This window comes from Camelus bactrianus, chromosome 15 (genome assembly GCF_048773025.1).
Source record: "Camelus bactrianus isolate YW-2024 breed Bactrian camel chromosome 15, ASM4877302v1, whole genome shotgun sequence".
Classification (NCBI taxonomy): Eukaryota; Metazoa; Chordata; class Mammalia; order Artiodactyla; family Camelidae; genus Camelus; species Camelus bactrianus.
Genome location: NC_133553.1, coordinates 59,337,569 through 59,360,411, shown reverse-complemented (window position 1 = coordinate 59,360,411; position 22,843 = coordinate 59,337,569). Strand labels below are relative to the sequence as shown.

Below are 22,843 nucleotides of genomic sequence, written 5' to 3'. Positions count from 1 at the left end.
AAGGTGCACAGTACGTTCTGGGTAAGTGCTGGCTGCTGCTTACCACTATTACTTACTGTGGTTGCCAGCTCTCTATTAGACACTAGAGATAAAGAGATGAAAAAGTTAGGGCCATGTCCTGAAGAGCTGATGGTCTGTGACTAATGACTTTATCATAAGAGAGAAGCCATGAACAGTTCTTAGCATCCATGGCGCCCAACCAGATACATTAGTTTCTTCCCAGTCCCTCAAAAGGGGCTAACAAAGCCAGATCATCCCAGCCGTGATGAAGGCTACTGCTAGAAAGAAAGGGGGGAGACGGGTGGGGAGATCAAAGGAGAATCCAAACAGATCCAGAGATTTCAGCAACCACAAATGCTACTTATAGATCAAAAGCTTTGTACCACCCTAAGGATTTGCCCTTAGGACACCAGACCTTTTTATGTACTAATAAAGAGACTAAAGATAGCAAGCTCCCCAACTAGCTCAAACCCACATTTGTTATTTTACAAGGTAACATTTATAATAACCTAAAAAACGACTTTGGTAGCTCATGACAAAGGCTAAATGTTACGGCTCACTTCGATTTGCTGCACAGTCAGATCCAGAAAGGTGTTCTCGTTCCTCACGCCAATCAGACTCTTCGGGCCCTTGCAGCCCATGCTGGTTCCCAGACCGCCATTGAGTTTCACCACCACCAGCTTGTTCAGCACAGAAGAGATATTATCAGGTAAGCCCCTGGCCTTTACCTTTTCATAGGGTTGAATCTGAAATTAAAAAAAAAAAAATTACAGAATAAATCAAACAGCTTTATGAGAGGTTAAACCAAATCAATATCAGGGTTGTTTCCATGCTTCCCTAAGAGTTTTACTTTCTCTATGGAAAGTTTCAACTACGTTTCCTTTAATGTCACGGGCCCTTCTGGTTCACAATCAAGTTCTTATGAGCAACTTCTGTTGCACACAGAAGTAGTCCAGTGGTTCACTCACTCTACAATGTCCTACAAGAGAAGGAAAAGTTAGTTTACAAATATTTGTCTGGCTGGTGAGAACATCCAAGTGTCTTGAACTACTTTTGAAAATTCAGAATTCCTTATTTGCAGCAACATAGCAAATAGGATACACAAAACTCATCAAATCTGGAAATACTTCCAGGGCACTATGGATCTGCTTCAATTCTGGAGACGAATATATATACAGTATGACCACACAGTTCTCCATAGCACATTCATGCTATTTCTGGAGATGGTGTCAAATACTCAAAACAAGCTAACAGTACCTGCCCTATTATGGTTCACAAAGGTCTGATTATTGCAATCCACAAGATTTTTTTTCCCAACAAAAGCAAGTTTTCCTGAAAGAAAATGAGCTGTGTAAACAGTAAAAGAAATCTGAAACGAGCACAGAGCCTTACTCTTCAACTTCTCCCTCACAGGAAAAGAACAATGACACAGTTGAAGACCAGACTCTTTCGTTTAAGGAAGAGGCACAATCAAGTCTAAACATTTAATAACAAGAATGAAAGCTTTTGAAAAGATCAGTGTATTTTCTATCCATGTATACAACTTTTGTTGCTATCTTTCTTTAATGGAATACGCCACCAAATGTACTGTTTAGTTACTTTATGGTGGAGGACAGACAACACTTGAGGGGATTAAAAAAAAAATAAAACCTGGTAGTAAGTGCTCAGCAAACACTTTGCTGTATCTGTGTCCCACTGCCCGTAGGGGTGTGTGTGGGTGTGGCTGTGGGTGTGTGTGATGGATGAACTCTGTGACTCGGAAAGGAGTTAATGGGCTCCCAATCCAGTGATTAGGCCCTGGAGGCAGAAATCCCTTTTCACTTGGTCAAACATACATACATGTCATGTGGATTCCTGACCACACGATTCCTGCGGTTAACAGCTCCTTGCACAAAAGTTAGCCTGTGATTCTCATTTTGTCCACCCTGCGAGACACTTTATTAACTGCTAAGTGCAGATGAATACACTTCCTCACTTGGTGTGAATACTCAGGAACCTGGAACACTCTTCTCTAGGACTCTCCACTGGTTATCACTCAGCTATGACTCATTCTGAATTAGTCTCTAATGTGGCAGGACTGCCAATCTTCCTGGTTACTTGCTGCTAAGAAGTCTTCAATCAGTCATATTCAAAAGAAGGGCTGGTGACAGAAAAGACTGGAGTTGGGGACAAGCCTCCTACCTCAGAACACTAACCACCAAGGAAAAGGAGGGCAGGGAGGCAGGAAAGAACACAGACCACACTGGTTGCTTCCCTGGCAGCACTTGGTCCGGGTGAGGACACGTCTGGGTGATAACTCAGATGCCCAGCACACACACACGAAGTGCCCGACATTCCCTGAAGGATGTTTTTACTCCACTGCCGTGAATATCATTTGTTCAAGCATTTCAAAGAAACTGGTAATATCACTTGGGAGAAAAAAATCAATTTAAGTGTCGTATTACCAGAAAAGTAAGAGTAGATGACAGAGCCACAACCTCTGTCATCCTGACGGCACATAGTAGCTTATAATCCTCTATAGCCCAGCTATTGAAATCAACCAGACAGTAAAAGGAATGTTACTGTGGTACAATGGCTTCAAGTATCTATTATTAGTAGGAGAATTTATTGGGCACATTATATTTACTCGAAAGAGTTATTAGGAAATGAGGCCAAGCCAATTGTTTTCCAGTTACCTTTTAAAAGCCAAGAATTTTCCATTTAGCAGTTACTTTTGACTTTCCAGAAGAGTGTGGTATTTACAGAAGTCTCACAAAGGTGTGAAAATCCATTCAGCCGAAAACCTCTAGTTCATGTATTCATTTTAGGTAAAACTGTTAGTTTAGAAATATTTTTACCAATTTAATGCTATTTTGAATATACTTTTTAAAAACAGAATACATAAGCAATTTTTTTCTACATATGGTAAGACAGCCCTACGTTTTCCAATTTCATCTAAAAAACTTTCATTGTGAAGTCATATACACAGAAGTTTATAAAATATACATATACAGTTGAAAGAATAACCTAAATTTAGAAAGAATACTGCTGTAACAGATGCCTCCATGCATCTGGGCGGATCACATTCCTCTTCTGCCCTAATGGTACCACCATCCTGACTTTCTGCTCTCCAGTTTTACCACCTACGTATGTATCCGTAATGATAATAATTTACATAGTTTTGTCTCTAAACTTTTAACTAAATTGAAACATGCTATAAAGTATCCTCTTGTGACCTGCTTCTTTAATTCAATATTATATTTTAATAATTATTCACATTAATGCATGTAACTATAATACAGTCACTGTTCAGTGCCACAGAGTATTCAATTGACATACCCATTAAAAGAGACAAAACTGTCATTATTTACAGATGATACAATTTTATATGTAGAAAAATCCAAAGACCTTACAAATAAATTGTTATATTAACCTAAGCATAGCAACAATGGAGATACATGGTCAGTATTTAAAAAAAGAAAAACACCCAGAACTGCTTTTGGAACCCTTGTACATTGTTAGTAGGAATGTGAAATGGTGCACCTGTTAAGGAAAAAAAATATGGTGGTTCTTAAAAAAAATTAAAAATAGAATCACCATATGATCCAGCAATTCCACTTCTAGCTATACGCCCAAAGAATTGAAAGCAGAGTTTCAAAGAGATGTTTGTACACTCACTTCGTATCAGCATTATTCACAATAGCCAAAAATGGAAGCAACTCAAGTGTCCATCAACAGATGAAAGGATAAAACAAAACATGGTATATATACACATGGAGTACTTTTTAGCCTTAAAAAGGAAGGAAGTTCTGACACATGCTAGAATGTGGATGAAGCTTGAAAACATTATATTAAGCCAGTCACAAAAAGACAAATACTTGTACACGTCTACTTACGTGAGGCAGTCAGAGCAGTGAGATTCATAGACACAGAAAAAGGGGTGGTTACCAGGGGAAGGTGGTGTGGAAGAATGGGGAGTTGTTGTTTAATGGGTATAGAGATTTAGTTTTGCAGGATCAGAGAGTTCTGGAGACTGGTTACACAACAATGTGAATGCACTTAACACTATTCAATTGTATGTTTAAAAATGTTCAAAGATGGTAAAAAAAAAAAAAGAATCTTTAACTGTTCCTATATGTAAAGAATTGGAAATTAAAATTGACTTAAAAGGTATCTTTTGTAATACCATCAAAAATAGCAAACAGCAAATATCGAGGAATAAATCTAACAAAAGATATACAAGTTATACATGGAACACTATAAAACATTTTTGAGAAAAATTCATGACTTAAATAAATAAATCCAGGAATGTATTTATCATGTTTATAAATTAGAAGACTTACTAATGTAAAAATGTCAATTCTCCCCAAACTGATCAATGCAATCCTAATCAAAACCTCAAGAGTTTTTGGTATGGAAACTGACAAGCCAAATTAATGTATGTGAGAAATGCAAAGGGTGAAGAATAGCTAAGACACTCTCAAAGAAAACCTTAGTAAGTTGAGAGAATCAGCTTTATAACATGCTTTTTTAAAAAAAACTGCAGTAAATATGTGTAGCATACAATTTGCTATCTTAAGCGTTTTTAAGTGTACAGTTGAGTAGTATTAAGTATATTCACACTGTTGTGCAACCAATCTCCAAGACTCTTACATCTTGCAAAACCAGAACTATACTCGTTTAAAAAAAAACTCCCCACTCTCTTCTTTCCGCAGCCTCTGGCGATCACCCTTCTACTTTCTGTCTCTAGAAGTCTGACTACTCCTGGTGCCTCAGACAAGTGGAATCATTTGTCTTTTTGTGACTGACTGATTTCACTAAGCATAATGTCCAAATGTCCTCTTTTAAAGTGGCCTATATATATGTTTGAGGATATTCCAAATTAATGCAGATTTTTCCAGAAAAAGGTCCATATTTAATACAGTTGATGTGTGTGTATTATGTTTCAGTCCATTTTAATAAAACTCTGCCAGAATCTTTTTTTCTTCTATATAATCCTTTTTTTCAGTTTACTGACACAGACATCACAAGACTGCAGTCAAACACATAAACATAACCTTTGAGTATGTTAGATATCTTCAGGAAGAATATAATTTCCTTTTTTAGCCAACAAATGTTTATACAAATTTAAATAATAATATCAGGCAGAATAATGTAAATTGGATTGTATCTTAATTTTTACCTTTAAAGAACTGTTTGGTATACTAACACTCATAGCATTAAACAAAGTGACATTTAGGAACCATTTTTAGTTTTTAGCTATTTAATTCCATTTAGGTTATGCATCTTTAAGAAAAAGCACTAACAGGAATTTTTCACCTCCTATGGACATGCATTAAAACTCAAATGTCAATCTTGTTGCCTTGAAGTTTCATCAGGAGGAAAAAAATCCCTCCAAAGATCATGTATATTCTGATAAATCACCTTTCATTCACATACCATAAAGAATATAATGTGTTCAGAGAAAAGTATTTAGATAAAAAATACATTTTGTTCACACTAATCCAACTTCAAAAGATGCATCAGGATGCTCTGAGAAGCCGATTCCTGATGACTGAGTCTAAGGAGGCTAAACAAATTTTTCCTCGTATCCCAAAAACTTATTCTATAATGGCGATAAAAGGTCTCAGCCTCACAATGATTTTAACATAATGAATTTAATAAAATATTAAGTATACTTTTACTTTTAATTCAAATCTTTCCAAGATTGGTATCTTAAAAACTTGAGTTTAAATTTACAAAGTACTTCTGAATTACTTTTCAGATATCTGGAGTGAAATAAAAATAAGCTGATCCAGGCATAACATTAAATCCCAAAGCCGAGCTAATGAAGACTTTGGGGCACTGGCCCACACAGCTCACACGTAGAAAGACTTGTTTACCATTTCGATGAGGCCCAGAATTCTCCATGAAGTGCCGTATTTAGATCCTTGTCCCACAAGTTAAGTGGGCAGGGAGTCACCTTATCCCTACAAATGTCAAGGACCCATGGCTCTCTAGGTGGTGCTTTCAGTAATACCCACTTGTCTTGCTGCATCTAGTCCTTAAAGCAGCTAATTAAATACCCCCACCCCCGCTGAGGAACTGACTGTTAACAAGAAAAGGACTCAGAACTATGGAGAGAAAGGGAAGAGTCACAGGTGTGAAGTAACAAGATATGACCAGGGGACAGATGCCCGGAGTCATGAAGTTAGTGTTGCTGCTGGAAGCCTCCATTGCAAGTCTTTCAGTCCTGTTTTGACTTATACCCACCCCACCCCTCGACAGACACAGACACACAGACACTCAGACAGGCACCGATCGTCTGAGTCCAGGAAGCCAGGACACTTTGTCTACTGCTTATTATAGGTTAAATTAGGTGGTAAGCTCGGCCTTCCATCACATAAATCACCCTACGTGCTAACAGAAGTTCTCTCTGTTGAGGATGCTGTCCACACACTCCACCAGGGACGTCACCAAGCAATCCCACAGAGCTCAGTTTATTTCCACAAACCAAGGGGACCTCTGTTAGAACACTGCTTGGCCACAGCTGAAGTCATGCGGGACACACCTAGTCACAGAGACATTTTTAGACCTGCACTCCACTGTCCCCTTTTCAGCTTCCCCAGGAGAATGCACAAAGACATCCCCTCAGGCAAAGTGGGACGGTGCTGGGAGACAACGGGGGAGTACCACACACTGCGCATGTGGCCTCGATGTTACTCTGAGTCACTTTCGTCAGTCACTAGTGCTATCTTTGTGCTTTTAATCTCAATCACCCTGTTTCTCTTTCTCCCAGACATGAACAGAATTCAGTGTTCCAAGAAGACCTCTGCTGCAACTAAATATATAGCAGGGCAACCCTCACAGGTGAGGGGGTGCAAACCGCATGAGGCTCCTCCAAAACGTGCAGGGGAGACGAGGCTTCGCTGGGAGAGAAGAATGGGTCAAACACCCAACTTCCCCTGAGGGATGAACAAAAGAAAGAAGTTGGCAATCTACAAAAGAACACGATTTAAGTAACATTCTGCCCCGTAGGATGTCATCTAGTTTTTCTACAGAAACAAAGTTTTTTTTAAAAAGATCTTTTAAAAACTGTCTACCACGACCTGTATCTTGCCAAGTCTGTTCACAACTTAGTTTCTAGTCAGAAGAAAAGCTGAATTCATCACACAGTCATGGACATACTGTTCCCATTAGCAGTGGTGTAAGCCAGTTCTCGGTAGCATATTCCTGCTATTCCTGGAGACCGAGCCAAATACCCAAAACAAGCTAACAGTACCTGCCCTGTTACGGTTCACAAGGGTATGATTATTGCAATCCGAAAGATTTTTTTTTCAACAAAAGCAAGTTTGCCTGAAAGAAAAGCTGTGTGAACAGTAAAACAAGTCTGAAGTGACGCTCCGTACGTACAGGAAGCGTTCCAAGAACACTGGCTCACTCACCAAACCCTCACTGCACAGTGTCTGTGTACCAAGGCCTGGCCAGGTGCTTTGACACATTGTCTCTTCACGCCACATTTCTAAAGGTAATGACCAAAATCTGGGTCATTTGGAAGCTCCCACAGATTGATTTAATGACAGGAAAATCATACCTAGATCAGAAATTCGTTTTCTCATTCAGGAAAAGCTGGCAAATCATGTACCTGATCACAGGCTCCACCTACACCCCCACCAACACCTCCTCAGTCACCAAGAGGAGCTCAACTCCTATTCACAAGGCGATAAAAACCATGCTATGTGGGAATGCCTCCCGTAAAGATCCTCAGGACCTCCCTGCAACTCCACCCTTGTTGCTTCCCCCTCGTTCTGGTCACAGGAGAGCTGTCCCCGACCCTAAGGCAATCTCTCTGCCAGTGCCCATCTCAGGATCCCCACTTCACCCATCACCCAGCCGCAGCTCAGCCCCTTCCTCTCTGCCTCTCCATCAACATGAACACATTCAAATATCTGACATCTAAAAAACAAAGAAAAGAGCAACGCATACACTCACTCATCCTCTCCTGCGCTCACATCTTTTTTTCTCCATCTTAGAGGCAAAGCGTCTGCACTCACCTCTACTTGCTCACCTCCCTTACGTTCACTCACCTGCTGCAGTCTAGTCTTCTCCATAGTTCGATGAACTGCCCTTAACAAGGTCATCAACACCCTTCTAACTGCTAAACCCTATCAAGAATACAATACTTCTCTTACTTGCGCTCTCAGCTGCATTTGACACAACTGACCACTCCCTAAATCTTGCAGTGCTCTCTCCTCCTTGACTTCTGGCACACCACATTCTATTCTCCTCTTCTTCCTTCCTGTTCCTTTTCAAGCCTATTCTAAGTAGACCTCCTCTTTCCAGGCAATCTGCTCCAATCTCATGGCTACCATCTCTCCTGTCTCTGTGGCACCACTACACACCCAACTGCCAAGCCAGTGCCAAGTCCTGTCAGCCTGGTGAAATGGTCTCTGCTGCCACGGTCGGCATCCCACTCACCTCTCATCTGTGTTACTGCAGGGGTCTCTATGGTCTCCTTACCGCCCTCCAACCCACCCTCTACCTCACAGATGGTGATCTTTCAGAAAAGAGAAGTCGAACATTCACAAAACAAAGCACTGACATGGTATGGTCGAGATTATTAGCTGCCTATGCCAAAATCATTCTTCCCCTTCTACTTTAGGGCCCTGATTTTCAGCTGGGTACACCACCATCCTAAGTAAAAGACCACATTTCCAGTCTATCTTGTGGCTATTGGTGCCAAAGTTCTGGTCAATGTGAATAACTGGAAGTGAGCTGGAAGATTTCCAGGCAGTTTCTGTGAAAGGACAGGGGGGTGTGCCCTTCTCCCTCTTCTCTGCTGTTTGGAACAGAGACATGAGGACTAGAGCTCACTCAGGCAGCCATCTGGGACCATAAGGAGATACGCTAAGGATGGCAGAGCGGCAAGACAGAGAAGCCCAGGCTCTGATGACCACGCACTGCCGTGGTGCTCTAGACAGTTACTCTTTACTTTGAGTTTCACTACCAAATGTAGTTGAACTGAACCCTGAACAGAAGACATGTTATAAAAGATCCTTAGTGATTTGGCCCTTTGTGCCATTCACTCCTCTCTCCCCTGGCACACTGTGCTCCGGGGGCACGCAGTGCCAGGCTCTCTAATGAGCCACATCTCTTGCTTGTAAGCTTCTGTGCTTTCTTCCTCGTGCAAACTCACTCCACCAACTGCCTTTTCTTCATTCTCCACATCTCTGTTCAGACCAGTGATTCTTAGGCTTTATGAGCAATCAGGCACTTGTGAAAATTAGATGTTAACGGACTCTGAGCAAAGTGCAACGCCACCCCTCAAAAAACAAAACTTCACTACTATGGAAATTTCATTCACAGAAAATAAAAAATAATCTTTTTAAGAGATGCTGCTTATTTCCTAGAGAAAGTTATTATGTAAATAAAGCCAAAAATAAAGTAACTCTCTAAACTGAATCTCAGTGAGAAGGCTTCTGTTTGGCTTGAATAAGAAGTTGACACTGTGATGGACTTTAAGATGCCTGCCATCTTTAACTGCCATTCACTTTTGACTTTTCTTTTTGATGATCGCAAGTACTAGAAACCTCAGCTCTCCAAGGCAAGCTTTCACAGCTTGCTCTGTCAGCTGAATGCAGACCTGTGCTAGGAACACCAGAATTCTCCAACACTCTTGAGTGCTCAATGGCTCATACATTTTCTGTGTCTTCAAAAGTCAATAAGCTCACAGATGCAGGAGAGGATGAATTACAGTGATGTGTGGTGCTCACTCTCCTCTGCAGTGGGACCAGCAGTGCTGGCTGGCATCACAGATACTGCTGTGCACAGGGCACCAAGACTTCTCTGCCAGCCAAGTTTTGCTTGGCTTAGAAACTTTATCATTTAAAAAACATTTTCAGAAGAGGTTCATAAATAATCATTCTTCTCTGAGGGCACCGGCAGGCACATAATGGATAAAAACCAGTAGTTTGGCTGGCTGCTCTGAGAAATGTTGGAAGTTGCAAGGACATGCTAAAAGGAATTGATGTAGTTTGTTTCCTCCATGACCTGATTCAAATCATTGTAATAAACTACACCAACTCCAGCGTGAATGGTATCATTTGACAAAAAGACTGCTCCAGAACTGAATGAGGCAGGATGTACAGTAGCTGAGAGCAGAGATTTTAATGCCAGGCTGCCTGCATTTGAATCTTAGACTCCACTGCTTATTACAATAGATTATTTTTCCTGTTCAAAGCCCTTTGCAACGACTTCACTGATTTATTATAAGGATAAATGAGATACTGCACATGAAGGGCTAAGCAAAGTGTGGCTCACACTAAGAACACAAGCATTGGCTGTGTTATCATGACATCATTGATTCAGACACATTTCCCCGCCACCCACCCCACATTTTAACATTTCTAAAACTAGGATTCATCATATAAAATGAGAGCTTAAAATTAATTGGCTGCACTTTTTTCTTTCTTTCTTACTGGTCCATAAAAAGGTACAACTTGTAATCAATGGCACAAATTTGATAAAATATGGTATTAAATTTCTCTCTGCTCCAAGCCACACCCCAGCTCAGTGGTCTCCCAGGTCTGGGTTTCACCCAGTCTCTCTCCAATCACGTGCAGCTTGAGGATAGTTTAAGACGGGGTCAACACACCGCAGCCTGTGGGACAGGGGGGCCTGCTGCCTGTTTGCACGGTGCTCCTGCACACAGCCGCTTTCACTGCTTTACACACCCTCTAAGGCTACTCTCACGCCCCTGCGGCTGAGGTGAGCAATCATGACAAAACGCACAGCCTGCAAAGCCTAAAATATTTACCATCTGGCCCCTTACAGAAAAGGTCTGCTAAACCCTGGTTTAAGACAGTCTTGTGTGGTAAAAAAAAAAGAACAAAAAACCCCTAAGTTTTGATGATATCTCTGCCTTTTCCAACTCTGCTGCTCCTAAACTGGCTGCACACTGCCTGACGACTTCTCGGGGTGGCCAGAGAGCAGGTCACCCGAGGCCAGGTCAGCCTGTGCTTCCACTGGCAACATCATTGCCATGGGACAAACCCCCCAGGCTTCTGTATCTCCTCAGGTCCTTCCAGGAAAGCAAAACCAAGGATGCGCACTTGGTAGCAGAACTCAGGCAATTTTCAGAACAGAAAGAAAATCTAAGATTAAAAGAATTTTATTGACTTATCTCGGGTAAGAGTAGTTACATTCATAGAGACAGAAAGCAGGACAGTAGTTGCGCCGGGCTGAGGGGAGAGGGAAAGGAAGTTGTTGTTTAATGGGTAGAGAGTTTTGGTTTTGCAAGATGAAAAAGTTCTGGGGCTTGGTTGCACAACAATGGGAATATATTTAACCCTACTGAAGTGTACACTTAAAAATGGCTAAGATGGTAGATTTTATATTATGTGTATTCTACCACAATTAAAGGAAGTTTTTAAAAATGCTAAGTCCTTCGTGTGGGTGTGTATGTGCAGGCATACTTGTATGCCCCATCAAGGTGTCTGAGGATCACGTAGAAGTATTACTTCCTTCCGAAGCCTTTTGTGACCCTCATACGACCAGGAGTGGATCTGACCCAGCCCCCACTCTTGCTGTAGGTACTATCAGCACAAATTTGTAAGAGAGGGTAAGTAAACAGGTCCTTTCAAAGTCAGAAATTTTGGCACCAACACTGTTCTCTAAACAATTACACTCATCAGCATATATATATATATATATATATATGCTGTATATTTCCTTCATGTGATGAGTTAGATTTATTCTTATTTCCCAGCATCAAAAAATTAAGAAAAAAACATTTCATTTTTCCAAACTTTTGCCACGCTCAATGATACATGATCAAAGAACGCATGCCATAATGCTCATCAGCCATCCTTCCTACAATTTCACCTGAACTTTGAGAATCCAATGCCAAGGACATTCTGCAAAGCCTTCTCTGCTCACTAAACCTTAACATCCCACAATGAACACACAAATCCTTTAAATACCTGCACAGCCACACAGGATGAGGATGGGCACCCGATTCTTTTAATAGCTACAACAGTCCTCTGAGACAAGACTAACTCTTCACATCTACCTTGAGTTTAGTAGATAAAAAATCTACAGACATGCTGGTTAAAGACAACTCTATATACACCCTGGTGGTTTCACTATGTGGATCTTCAATAAAACTCATAAAACTAGTACAGCTCATCGTCTTCATAACAGAGAACATTATGTTGTTTATCTTCACTGGTGTGACAGACTACAGACCTTCTGTAATCCAAAAAGTTAAAGAATTTCTAAATTTTTATCTCTGCAATAAGGAAAAATTGTTAGAAATAGATGAGCTATGACTGGGACATTGTGCTGTGCACCAGAAATTGACACATTTTGTAACTGACTGTACTTCAATAAAAAAATTTTTTTAAAGAAATAGATGAGCTTTATCTATTACAACAAAAACTGCAAACTACCCACACATTTGATAAAAGAGAATTATCGGGATGTACATTCACTTACTTGATGGAATATTTTTCAAAAAATAAGATAAACATTAAAAGAATTAAAGTATTCATGATCATAAATGAAATTTATATCAAATTAAATAAACTAATAATAAATATATAAAAATACACTTATAACCAAAGAAAGATGATAGGATTTTTAATTAGGAAATTTATAGAATTTAAAAAGAAATACCATCAGTAATTTTAATACAATTCTGTTGTTTTCACTGTGCTTGGGACAGCACCTGACATCTAAGAGGTACTTAGTAAATATCTGCTGAAAGTACAACAACAACAGCAAACATTTATGCAGCCTTCGTCAGAGTGCCTGGCACACAGTAAATGCTTTACATGCATTGTCAATAATACTCATTAAAATCCTACTTCTATCATGTCTACTTTTTACGAGTGAGGAGACTGAGGCTTAAAGTAGTTAAATAACCTGCCCAATGTCATGTGGCTAAGAAGTAATGAAGCTGGGTTTTAAAACTTCGGAGTCTGTGTCCTTGACCTCACTGCCCTTACTGTTAAACTGGGGGAAAAAGTGTTAAATACACTGACGGCAGAATGAATTCAGTCTGCATATGGAGGTGCTTCTGCAATGGTGGAATATATTAATGACTGACACTGAGCATGAGGTAATTTCTCAGATACCTGTTGACTAAGCATATGTTTAAGAATATGATAGCTCAGTATCATGAGATTAGAGATTTTAAACTATAAAAAATTGCTCAATACACATCAATGTATATAAAAACTAAACTGCAAGAAAGTCAGCTAGCCCTGATAAAGGATGTTAAAAAAGACAGGAAAAATTAAAAGTAACCATTTCGTCAGCAGTGACCATGAACTATAAGAACTCCAAATCTCCAGCGTAATTCAGAGTGAGCCACTCCTTACTTGCTTCCTAAAAATACATTCCAATGAGTCTGCTATAAAGCTAAGAACCTCGCACCTCCTGTATTTTCCAGCATCCTATTTGATCCCTCCTAAGTGACAAATTGCTGACATGGTCCCTACTTACCTTGTCTACCAGCATCTCCCACCCATTCCCATTCTTATTCTCCAGTAGGACCACAAAAACTGCAGTTCTTAGAGCACCTTCCACTCTCCTGTGCCTCCGGCCTCTGTACATCAAGTTCTCTTGAAACTGGAATGTTTACCTGACTTTTTGGGCAAACATATTCATACTTCAAGTCTCAGTTCTGCTGTCACTCTTTGTCCTTAACTTGCTTGGGACAACTTCCCAACTCCCAAACTGCTCTTTTCCAGCTACACTTGGTACATGTACCAGAAACCCACTTATCTAGAACATTCTAGACAGACAGTTAATTTAAAAAGTAAGTTCAAACAAAAAAGCAATGAAAAAGTTTTAGATACATAAACTATTTCAACTTTTACCAATAAAAGTACATTCATTCACAAAGATCCTTTCCCTAGGTAGTGTATGGATCTGCTGACCAGAGCTCTGTGTTATTTATATAAACCACATCAGTAATACACTATCTGATTTCCACTTTCATTTCTTCAGAGTGGACCAAGAACTTGGTCAGTTGTGAAACAATGTGCATGGAGAAGAATCATTTTAGATTTCTGCAATTTATTCACTCTTTCATGCCTGTCTTGCCCCACACCTAATTTAACAATATCTTTTTAGGGGGAGGGGGCTACTCATCTTTATCTGATTTTCCCAAAGCCTTCAACTCAATTTTCATGAAAACTTTTTTTAAGCCTGTTTCATTAGTTTACATAAAATTTAATTACGTCATTAAAAAATGTAATTGGTATGAACAGGTTTGGGAACAAACATAAAAAACTTCTCGGGAACAAACTACTCCACTTAGTGAGAGAAGAACTTAGGATGACAATAAAGAGAAGACCCAAGCAATGGAGACACCAGTTCATCTCTCTAGGACGGAAGCTGGTGAGTGACTATCTCTGGAACTACCCTCAGAGCTACATCCCGTTGTACTATAAATATATCTTTATGGACACATCTGCACACTAAACCGAAAATTCAAAACTGGCTTGCCATTGCATGTCTGTGTTGTTGATTTCTTTAAGCCCTCAGGCAGCTGGGCAGACCCTGAAGCAGTAAAAGCCCTCCTCCCAGCTAAACAGCCTCTTGTACTTATGCCATTCATTTTCTGTGTACATCGTAACACAGAGAAGGTTGGGAAGCATTGCTCAAAAGTGTAAGCTGTTTAAGAGCAGTGACTGTCTTTATTTTTGCATTCCCAATAATTAAAATAGTGGATATCTGATAAATCTGTAGGATAAAAGTAATGAATAAAGGAGACCCTTCATAGACTCACATAGTGACTACAGGTAAACCAAAGACTTCGACCAGGGAGATGTGACTGCTAAGAGTAAGCCTGGACCAGGAGAGCAGCAATGGAAATCAGTCTTTAAAACTGCCTTGTTTATTTACACATTTGTATTTTCTCTCTCCTACTAGAATGAAGCTCCACTGAGTATGAGGTCCTTGTCCATCTTGTTCTCTTGTATCCCAGTGCCGAGATAAATGCTTCCCACACAGTAGCTATTGAATAAATATTTGTTAAATATATTGCTGTAAGAATTTCAAAGAGAAGTAGGTATTTTAAGCTGTAAAGGAAGGAGTGAAGCCTATCAACAGTTCTACTCAAGGAAAGGTGTAGGAATGATGGAAAAGCCGTGCTTTAATGACTTTCAAGTTCCTTTCAAACATGGATAGCAATTGGCGATTGCTCTATAATATCCCACAGTGGTTCAGAGCCTGGGCTCAGGCAGATCTGGGCCTAAATTCTGGTTCTGCCACTTACTTACTAGCTAAGTAAACTTGTATGGACAACTCGACCTCTCTCAGTCTCAGAGTGTTCCATTGTGAAACTGGTAATAGGGAGCTCCTAGAGTTGTTTGAGGATCATGAAAGGAAAAAACATGTGAAAGCTGAGAACAGTGCTTTACACATTAGTGCTGAATAAATGTATGCTGCTACTGCTATTAAAACTGTTGCTGATAAGCTCATAAAGTACGTCACACACTGTGCACTCGAGATGAAGACAAGGTCGCACTCCTTGAAGAGCTCCATTATTGTTACTGAAGGATAAAGACCAAACGGCCGGGTCTTTGGAGCCTGACTACCAGGTTCACGTCAGGGATCTTCCTTTTAGGCAAGTTACTAACTCTAAACTTCAGTTTTTTCTTTTCTTTAAATAAGCATAATAATAGTGCCTGTCTTCCAGGTCTACTGTGAATATTAAATGAGATCACAATTATAAAGCATTCAGTACATCCGCTCATAAGCACCCCAACACTGACAATAAACATTAATTATAGAATATAGAGCTTTTGCATACATAGGTTTTTATAAATTTTTTAGGTGAAAAATGCTTAATAAAGATTCTCTGCTTCAAAAAATTTTAATGGTGTTTATTTCATGCTCTTTTGAAATAACAGAAAACTTTCCAGTGTCCCAAGGGCTTTAGGACTATGTACACTGAAGACACTTGTCTTAAACAAGCCTATCTAGAAATAGAAATCTTTGCTTAATGGCTTACTTTCACCTTTTTCCATGTTTAGTCTAGTCATAGGTAGTATAGGTAGCCCTCTGGCATTTCCGTGTTTCTTCTCAGCTATCTTTTATTTATTTTCCATTTTGAGCTTGGAAGAAACATGCCATCAGCATTTTCACTAATTATTTTGTGCTTCTTTTGACTCAGCAGGAAATTTAAAAATGGGATATAGGTAACAAAAGTCAGCTTGGATAGCTGTATAATGTTTCTAGTTAAAAACACAATGAATCTTTGCAATTGTTCTATAAATTGAACTATTCTAAAATTAAAAGCTTATTTAAAAACACGTAAGTTATTCAATTCTCATGTATTTATACCTATAGCATTTCGTTTATTACTCTTAATAGTTTTGCCTCTCAAAATCCCATACATACTGCCCTCCCATTAAAAATTATATTTCCAAAATGCCGAAAAGATTTAAAATTGTAATACTCTCATTACAACTGTGTCCTTTAAACCTGGTAAACCGGAGAAGAGATGACAATAAAATCACTGGCAGAAAATGCAAATGACAAAACCAAGAAACAAACAGAGTGATTACAGATGGCAAATGATTCTACAAAGGAGGAGGCAAGTGTGAAGAGAAGGTGCCAACTTGCTCTCTAAACCTTGTTGTAATCAAGAATTTTCTTATAGACATTCTGGAAAGTTCAGACTTTTAGATATTTTTTGACTGCTAAAGGCAAAAGTAATACATACAGATGGTAAAAAATTTGAACACTGCAAAAGATATATGTTCATCAAATCAGCTGAATTATAAAATTAGTCACCTTTGTGAGGTATTCGGCCCATATCCCTGTCGGCTAAAGTGGTAGTTTTCAAAGAACATTCCACTTTAGAATGGATTAGAAAGAACAAAGGTAAATGACTCAGGGAGCTGGAAGGGAGTTCTAATGGAAGAGATGGGAGGTCCAAAAGCCAATCTGCCTTTGTGACCAGGACTAGCTCTTTACTAAAATCACCTTGCATCTCCCCTATAAGCCAATCCTCTTGTTGGTCTGTGGACAAAAGATGCTTCAGAGTAACCGTGATAATCCTGAATTCCCTAAAAAACAAAACTGACACCTCTAACATCAAATCCTGTATATTAGCTTTAAACTCTAAGTAAGGTACTAAATAGCCAGTGATTAAAACAGTGTACATTATTAGTTTAATTATATAATTCACATTGCTGGAGCAGCTCTAAAAAATGAAGGTGGGGAAAGGCAGGTGTGGAGAGAGGACAAAGGTCAGAAAAAAGGCCAGATGACATAAAACTGAGGGTGGAGGCAGGGCTGGGCTTTTCCTTTGGAGAATGAAGGGAAAGGCAACATTTTAGAAAGATACATATTTGCTTAGCTTAAGCCATTAAGAAACTAAGCCTTACAAGGATATAAGAGGTAGCATATTTTAAAGAAACTAAGCCTTACAAGGATATAAGAGGTAGCATATTTTAAAGTTGCACAAGGAAGCTGCTGGGGATAATGGAAAAGTTCTATATCTTGATTGTGATGGTAGTTTCATGACTATATGCACTTGCGAACTCAAAACTGTACACTAAAAAGAGTAAATTTTATGACATGTAAATTACACCTCAATCAACCTAACATTACCAAAATAAAAACTATTAATTGGTAAAACACTGATTAACCTTATAAAGTTTTTTTTAATCACAATTAAAGAAACAAGAATAAATTTTTTTTCAGTAGAATAAACATCTTTAAATTTTGGGTTGACTTTTTTAGGGTTGAAAAATCTAGACAAACTGTTTGAGGTATACAATGAAGTACAGATTTTAAATTCTGTTCCCATCTTCCACCATTAGTGTCTCTCTTAAATGGAAATGGTAGTTTCTGACCTTTCTCCAGTGTAGCCCAATGTTACAGGAGCTGCAAGGGCAGACAGAGACTCAGCATCTGCCTCTGTCAGGGCCTTTCTTCTGGCTCCAGACACAGAGAAGCAGACACACCACCATAAGCTCCACAACCAGAGAACAAGCTACATGCTATAAGCCTGTTATTTCTAGACTCCTACCATTCTCAAAGCCTTTCTGCCTTTGACTTCCCCCGTATCTTGCCTCAGGGTTACCCCAAGAGTCTACCTCAATGCCAGGAAGTCTTTCCTGAGCCCCCTTGCCAGTTAGATGCTTCCACAGCACCCAGTGGACTGCTTATCACACTGTTCATAGGTAGCTGTTTCTGGATCCGTCTCCTCTACAAACTCAAGGCCAAAATGCTGAAGAGGGGGCAAGACTTAATTTTTGCAGCCCCATCCAGCTAGTGCCTGGCAGAGAGGAGGCACGCAATAAATGTTTCTTGAATAAGATTCCAAAATAGTACTTCTTAACATTGACATGGTCATGAACTCCTTTGAGAATCTGATGAAAGCCAGGGAATCTACTCCAAAAAATATCCATTTATATACAGTTTTACCTATAAATAAAAAAAAATCTATCTAGGGCCACAATCTCTGTAGAGACTTCTTGGGTTGAGATGCCTGATGTGAATATTCCAGTCTTATCTTGGCTATACAATGGGACAAGCAGAGAGTCAGTTGTCCACATCTGATCTAGAATAAGAAGGAACTAGTAAAATAATTCCCCAAGGAATTACAAGGCAGAAAGCATTCTAGGTAAGCATGGGTACCCATCCTGTTTTTTATAAAAGTTCTCCTAGTGTCAGTCTTGTAGGTTCAGAGCTGTCCTATACTAAAAAAAGATAATGGAAATTCCCTCACAGTTGTACCACAGATGAAGATGTGGGATAGGAGACCCTCAAGATGTATTTTTCTCATCTGATTATAAGACACAAAATGCCTACATAAAAGATACACTTGGAGAGTATAACACTAAAATGATCTGTACTGGGCCCTACAACATTTAAGCCAAGATCCAAAAAGATGTACGCTGGGAGTTGGGGAGGAAGAAAGGGTGATGCTCAAAAGAGTGGTACTACTACCTATACCCTGTACTACGGTTTTCCCCAAGGAGCTTGATTCTGTGGGACTGAACTGTCCCCTATTCTAGACACAGGGGCAGTGGTTAGAGACCCTGGTCCAACACTATTACCTGGAGTCTCTCAAAGTCAATCATGGAATTGACATTAAAGTGGCCACATACTTACCATTACTATTTCTCAAGTGAAATAATAAATAAGTAACCAGAATGGAATTAAGACTCACAGGCCTGTGGTCAGCTTCCTTAGTCACGTTTCCTTCCTGAAATAAGGTTCCTGTATATAAAGGTATGTGGAGGCAGGTAGTCGGGGGAGGGCGGAAATTAAAGACTCTAATTCATCACAAAATCAAAAGGTAGAGAATTAGAGCTTTGGCAGTATTTGCTAAATAAGTATTAGTATATTTGCTTACACTGGTAATTCTATATATTACCATTCTAAAATTTTATGTCATGGAAAAGATGAGACTTTTTGGTATCCACCCCATGTCCCCAGGACCATTTCCTTAAATGCCAGTACTAATTTCCTTTTTGTGAAATACTTTTACATTCGGGATCTCATGTTATCTTCACACACACACAAAACAAGTCTCTAATGGTTTTGCCATTAGCTGCTGACTACAGTTGGGAAATCTTCACATCATGTCAGATCCTTGCCTCCAGTAAGTCTTTCAAAACAATGTGCAGTGTTAGCTGCACAATATACTATGATTCACCTTCCAAAAAACAAACATGAAAATCTGTGTATTTTTACTCTGCACACATACGCGGCAACTTTCTCAGAATGCCATATCATTTAAAGAGACACATTTTAAAGTTTTCACACTGATAAAGTAAGAGTAAGAAAAGCTCTCAGTTATTCTATAAAGCAAAATGAAAAAGTCTGTTGAGCTAAATACCCACTGATGTGATATTCCTCATGCCAATTCTCTACCTAGATCAAACAAACAAAACAGAGTTGATCCTATATAACTCTTCCCCATTCACAAATACACCTTCACCCTTTCAAAGACTTTAAAACAAGAACAATGACAATCATAAATCAACCAGGGACCTTGTGTTCCTATCTAAATAAAAAAAATCTTCTTTAGAGAACATTTTTCACATACACAATAATGTACTTTAGCATCACTAGAGGTCATGGCCAGCCAGATGATAACAGGTTTTAAGTTAGGATTCAAAAGAACCTGTCAGCCCCAAAATCTTCTTGAGTAGGCTCTGTACCTTCTCACCTCTTCTGTTTCCCATTCCTCTCCATCCTCAATACGTAAGCTCAAACATTAAACTTGACCAGGAATAACACTCTTATGGCCTCTCCGGAAAACAAGGAAGTGCTCAAATGAAGCTGTACATGCTGACTGGCCCCTCACTGCTAGTCTAAAACATTATCCTTAGTATATTTTTAAACAACTTTGTTTTATTTACGTAGTTAGATACCAGAGCAATCTTGATTATAACATTCACTTAATTAATAGTCCTAAAATTGGGGTAAAGTATAGCATAACTCCATAAAGTGGGTTCTTCTTTTTAGCCATAATTCAATAAGCTAAGGACTCAATGGGCTTTTCAAAAAACACATGTGACAGAGAACAGACTGGTGGTGTGGTGGTGGCCAGAGGGGAGAGGGGAGCAAGATGGGTGAAGAGGATCAAGAAGTACAAATTTCCAGTTATAAAATAAATAAGTCATGGGGATGTAAAGAAAAAGATGGGGATGTAAAGTAAAGCACGGGGAATACAGTCAATAATATAGTATTAACTTTGTGTGGTGATAGATAGTAACTAGACCTGCTGTGATCATTTAGTAATATATACAAATGTCAAATCACTATGTTGTATACCTGAAACTAAATAATATTATATGTTAATTATACCTCAATAAATAAACAAATCATATATATATATGATATATATATACATACACACTCACTGACAGAGCTAAAAGAAGTATGCAACACAGTAGGCAAGTGTAATCAAACTTGATAACACAAAATTTCAGTGTCTACCTAGGCGTATATTCTCCAATCTAATAGTTATGAAAAAGCAGTTTTACCTGAAGTGTAATCATCTGAATTGAAAAAGGCTTTTGAGATCAGTATTCTGAGGACCAAAGAAGTCAAGAAAAATACTGAAGATCGTCTGAAAATAAATACACTAAAATGGGGTCAATAAACTTTTTCCGAAAAGGGCCAGAAAGGAACTATGTTGGGGTTTTTAGGCCACATGGTCTTGATTGCAACTATTCAACAGCTGTAGACAATATGTAAATGAATATATGTTCTGATAAAACTTTATTTAGAAAACAAGGTGGCCAACTCTTACACAAAAATATAGATTCTTTGTTAAGACAATGTGCACACCTTTGATGCAAGGTTCACCTGAGAAATATCACTCTAAATGACTATTCCCTCACTTTATTCTCTTAACAGAAAAGAAATTTTTCTATTACCTGCATTTAAAAAATAAAAACCTATGTTTACTGAAGAATGTTGTGTTTTGAAAGAAAAACTGATCTCTATATAATCTCTATAACTAGAGACCTCTATAACCTGTGGGCACAGAGGGGGAGGGTGGGGAGGGAGGGAGCTGGAGGAATATAAGGGAAGAAAGGTGAATTAACACTAATCATGATTTGTAGTCTCAGAACTATTTACAAAAGCTGTTAACATACAGAATATAAGACACATTTGTGCCCTCAAGAAGCCCATGGTTAAAAGAGCAAACTTATTTTTGCCTCTGCACTCTGCATTTCAAAACCTTCAACATTAGGGGCACATGGGATTATAAACACATTTTTTAAAAGATGCTCAAAACCTAGGCTTCAAAATAAAAACATATTTTAATGATGACATACTTTTATAAACAGAAAAATACTTCATCAAATCAATTATATATAGAATTTTATTTTCTATTTGTATTCTTTTTTTTTTTCCTGTATCAATTCAGCATTCCTATCAGTAACTATCAGGGGATTTGTCAGGACCTTGTTGGAAATGGTGGTGCTGAACTGGAAAAATCCACAGTAGTTCTGATTCCTCTACTCCCTTCCTTTCCTACTCTCCAATCCCCACTCCAAGAAATCCTACCATATATATACCATAATCTTCTCTCAAAACACACAAAGGCAGATTTCTCCTTTGGCAAAGTAGATTCTTGAATCTTAAAATATATTGAAAGTAACAAATCTGTGTGCCTTCCTTCAAGGTAGGCTGTATCATCAAAAGGTTAAGTTTGCTAGGAGAAAAAAAATTCCTAGGTCTGCAAGAATTAAGTAGAAAATCATACCTTTATACCCAGGTCTGTTATTAATTAGAAGAGTGAGGTTATTTCAACTAGGAATAAATTCCTAGCAACATTATTAAGTATTTAAAGTGGGGTAATACACAACACCTAAATTTTTTATTATAGTTTTTGGCCTGCTCCTAAACATTATTTTTTTAATCTGACTGAATTTACAACTAGTTCCTTTTTTAAATTACATACCGCTCCAGAAGATTTCTCCTATTAATTTTTCAGGAGAAAATGTTATTAACCATACCATTTAAAAACAGAAAAATAAATCACAATACATTCACTAGGGCCAAGGAAATCAAAGACTAAAATAGAAGACCCTAAAAAAAATGCACACTACAATTGACAAGCATTATAGACAAGATGAATTTTAAGTTCAACACTTCAAAGTGAATGCTTAGGTGGGATTTTTTTTTTTGCTTGTTTATTTTCTTTTTTACCATGAACATGTAATTTATAATTTTTGAAAGTTTAACAGCTGAAAGACATTTTTCACATATAGGAATAAAAGTACTCCTCATCAGAAACTAAGATTTTTTTATCAGGAAAAAGTATGAGGGACTCCATCAGCTCAGAGACAGTGTATAAATGAATGCATGCAGTTACATTCCAGTAAGACTTTAC

At 38.6% G+C, this 22,843-nt stretch overlaps 1 protein-coding gene across 3 annotated transcripts in view; it reads right to left on the bottom strand.

Moving 5' to 3' along the window:
• The window catches only part of UGP2 (UDP-glucose pyrophosphorylase 2), a 48,941-nt gene that overhangs the window by 8,845 nt on the left and 17,253 nt on the right, over window positions 1-22,843 (bottom strand). For all 3 annotated transcript variants that reach the window (XM_010951916.3, XM_010951915.3, XM_010951917.3), the window contains exon 4: window positions 561-746. In XM_010951916.3, the coding sequence (XP_010950218.1) occupies window positions 561-746 (186 nt within the window). The remainder of the gene's footprint in view (window positions 1-560; window positions 747-22,843) is intronic.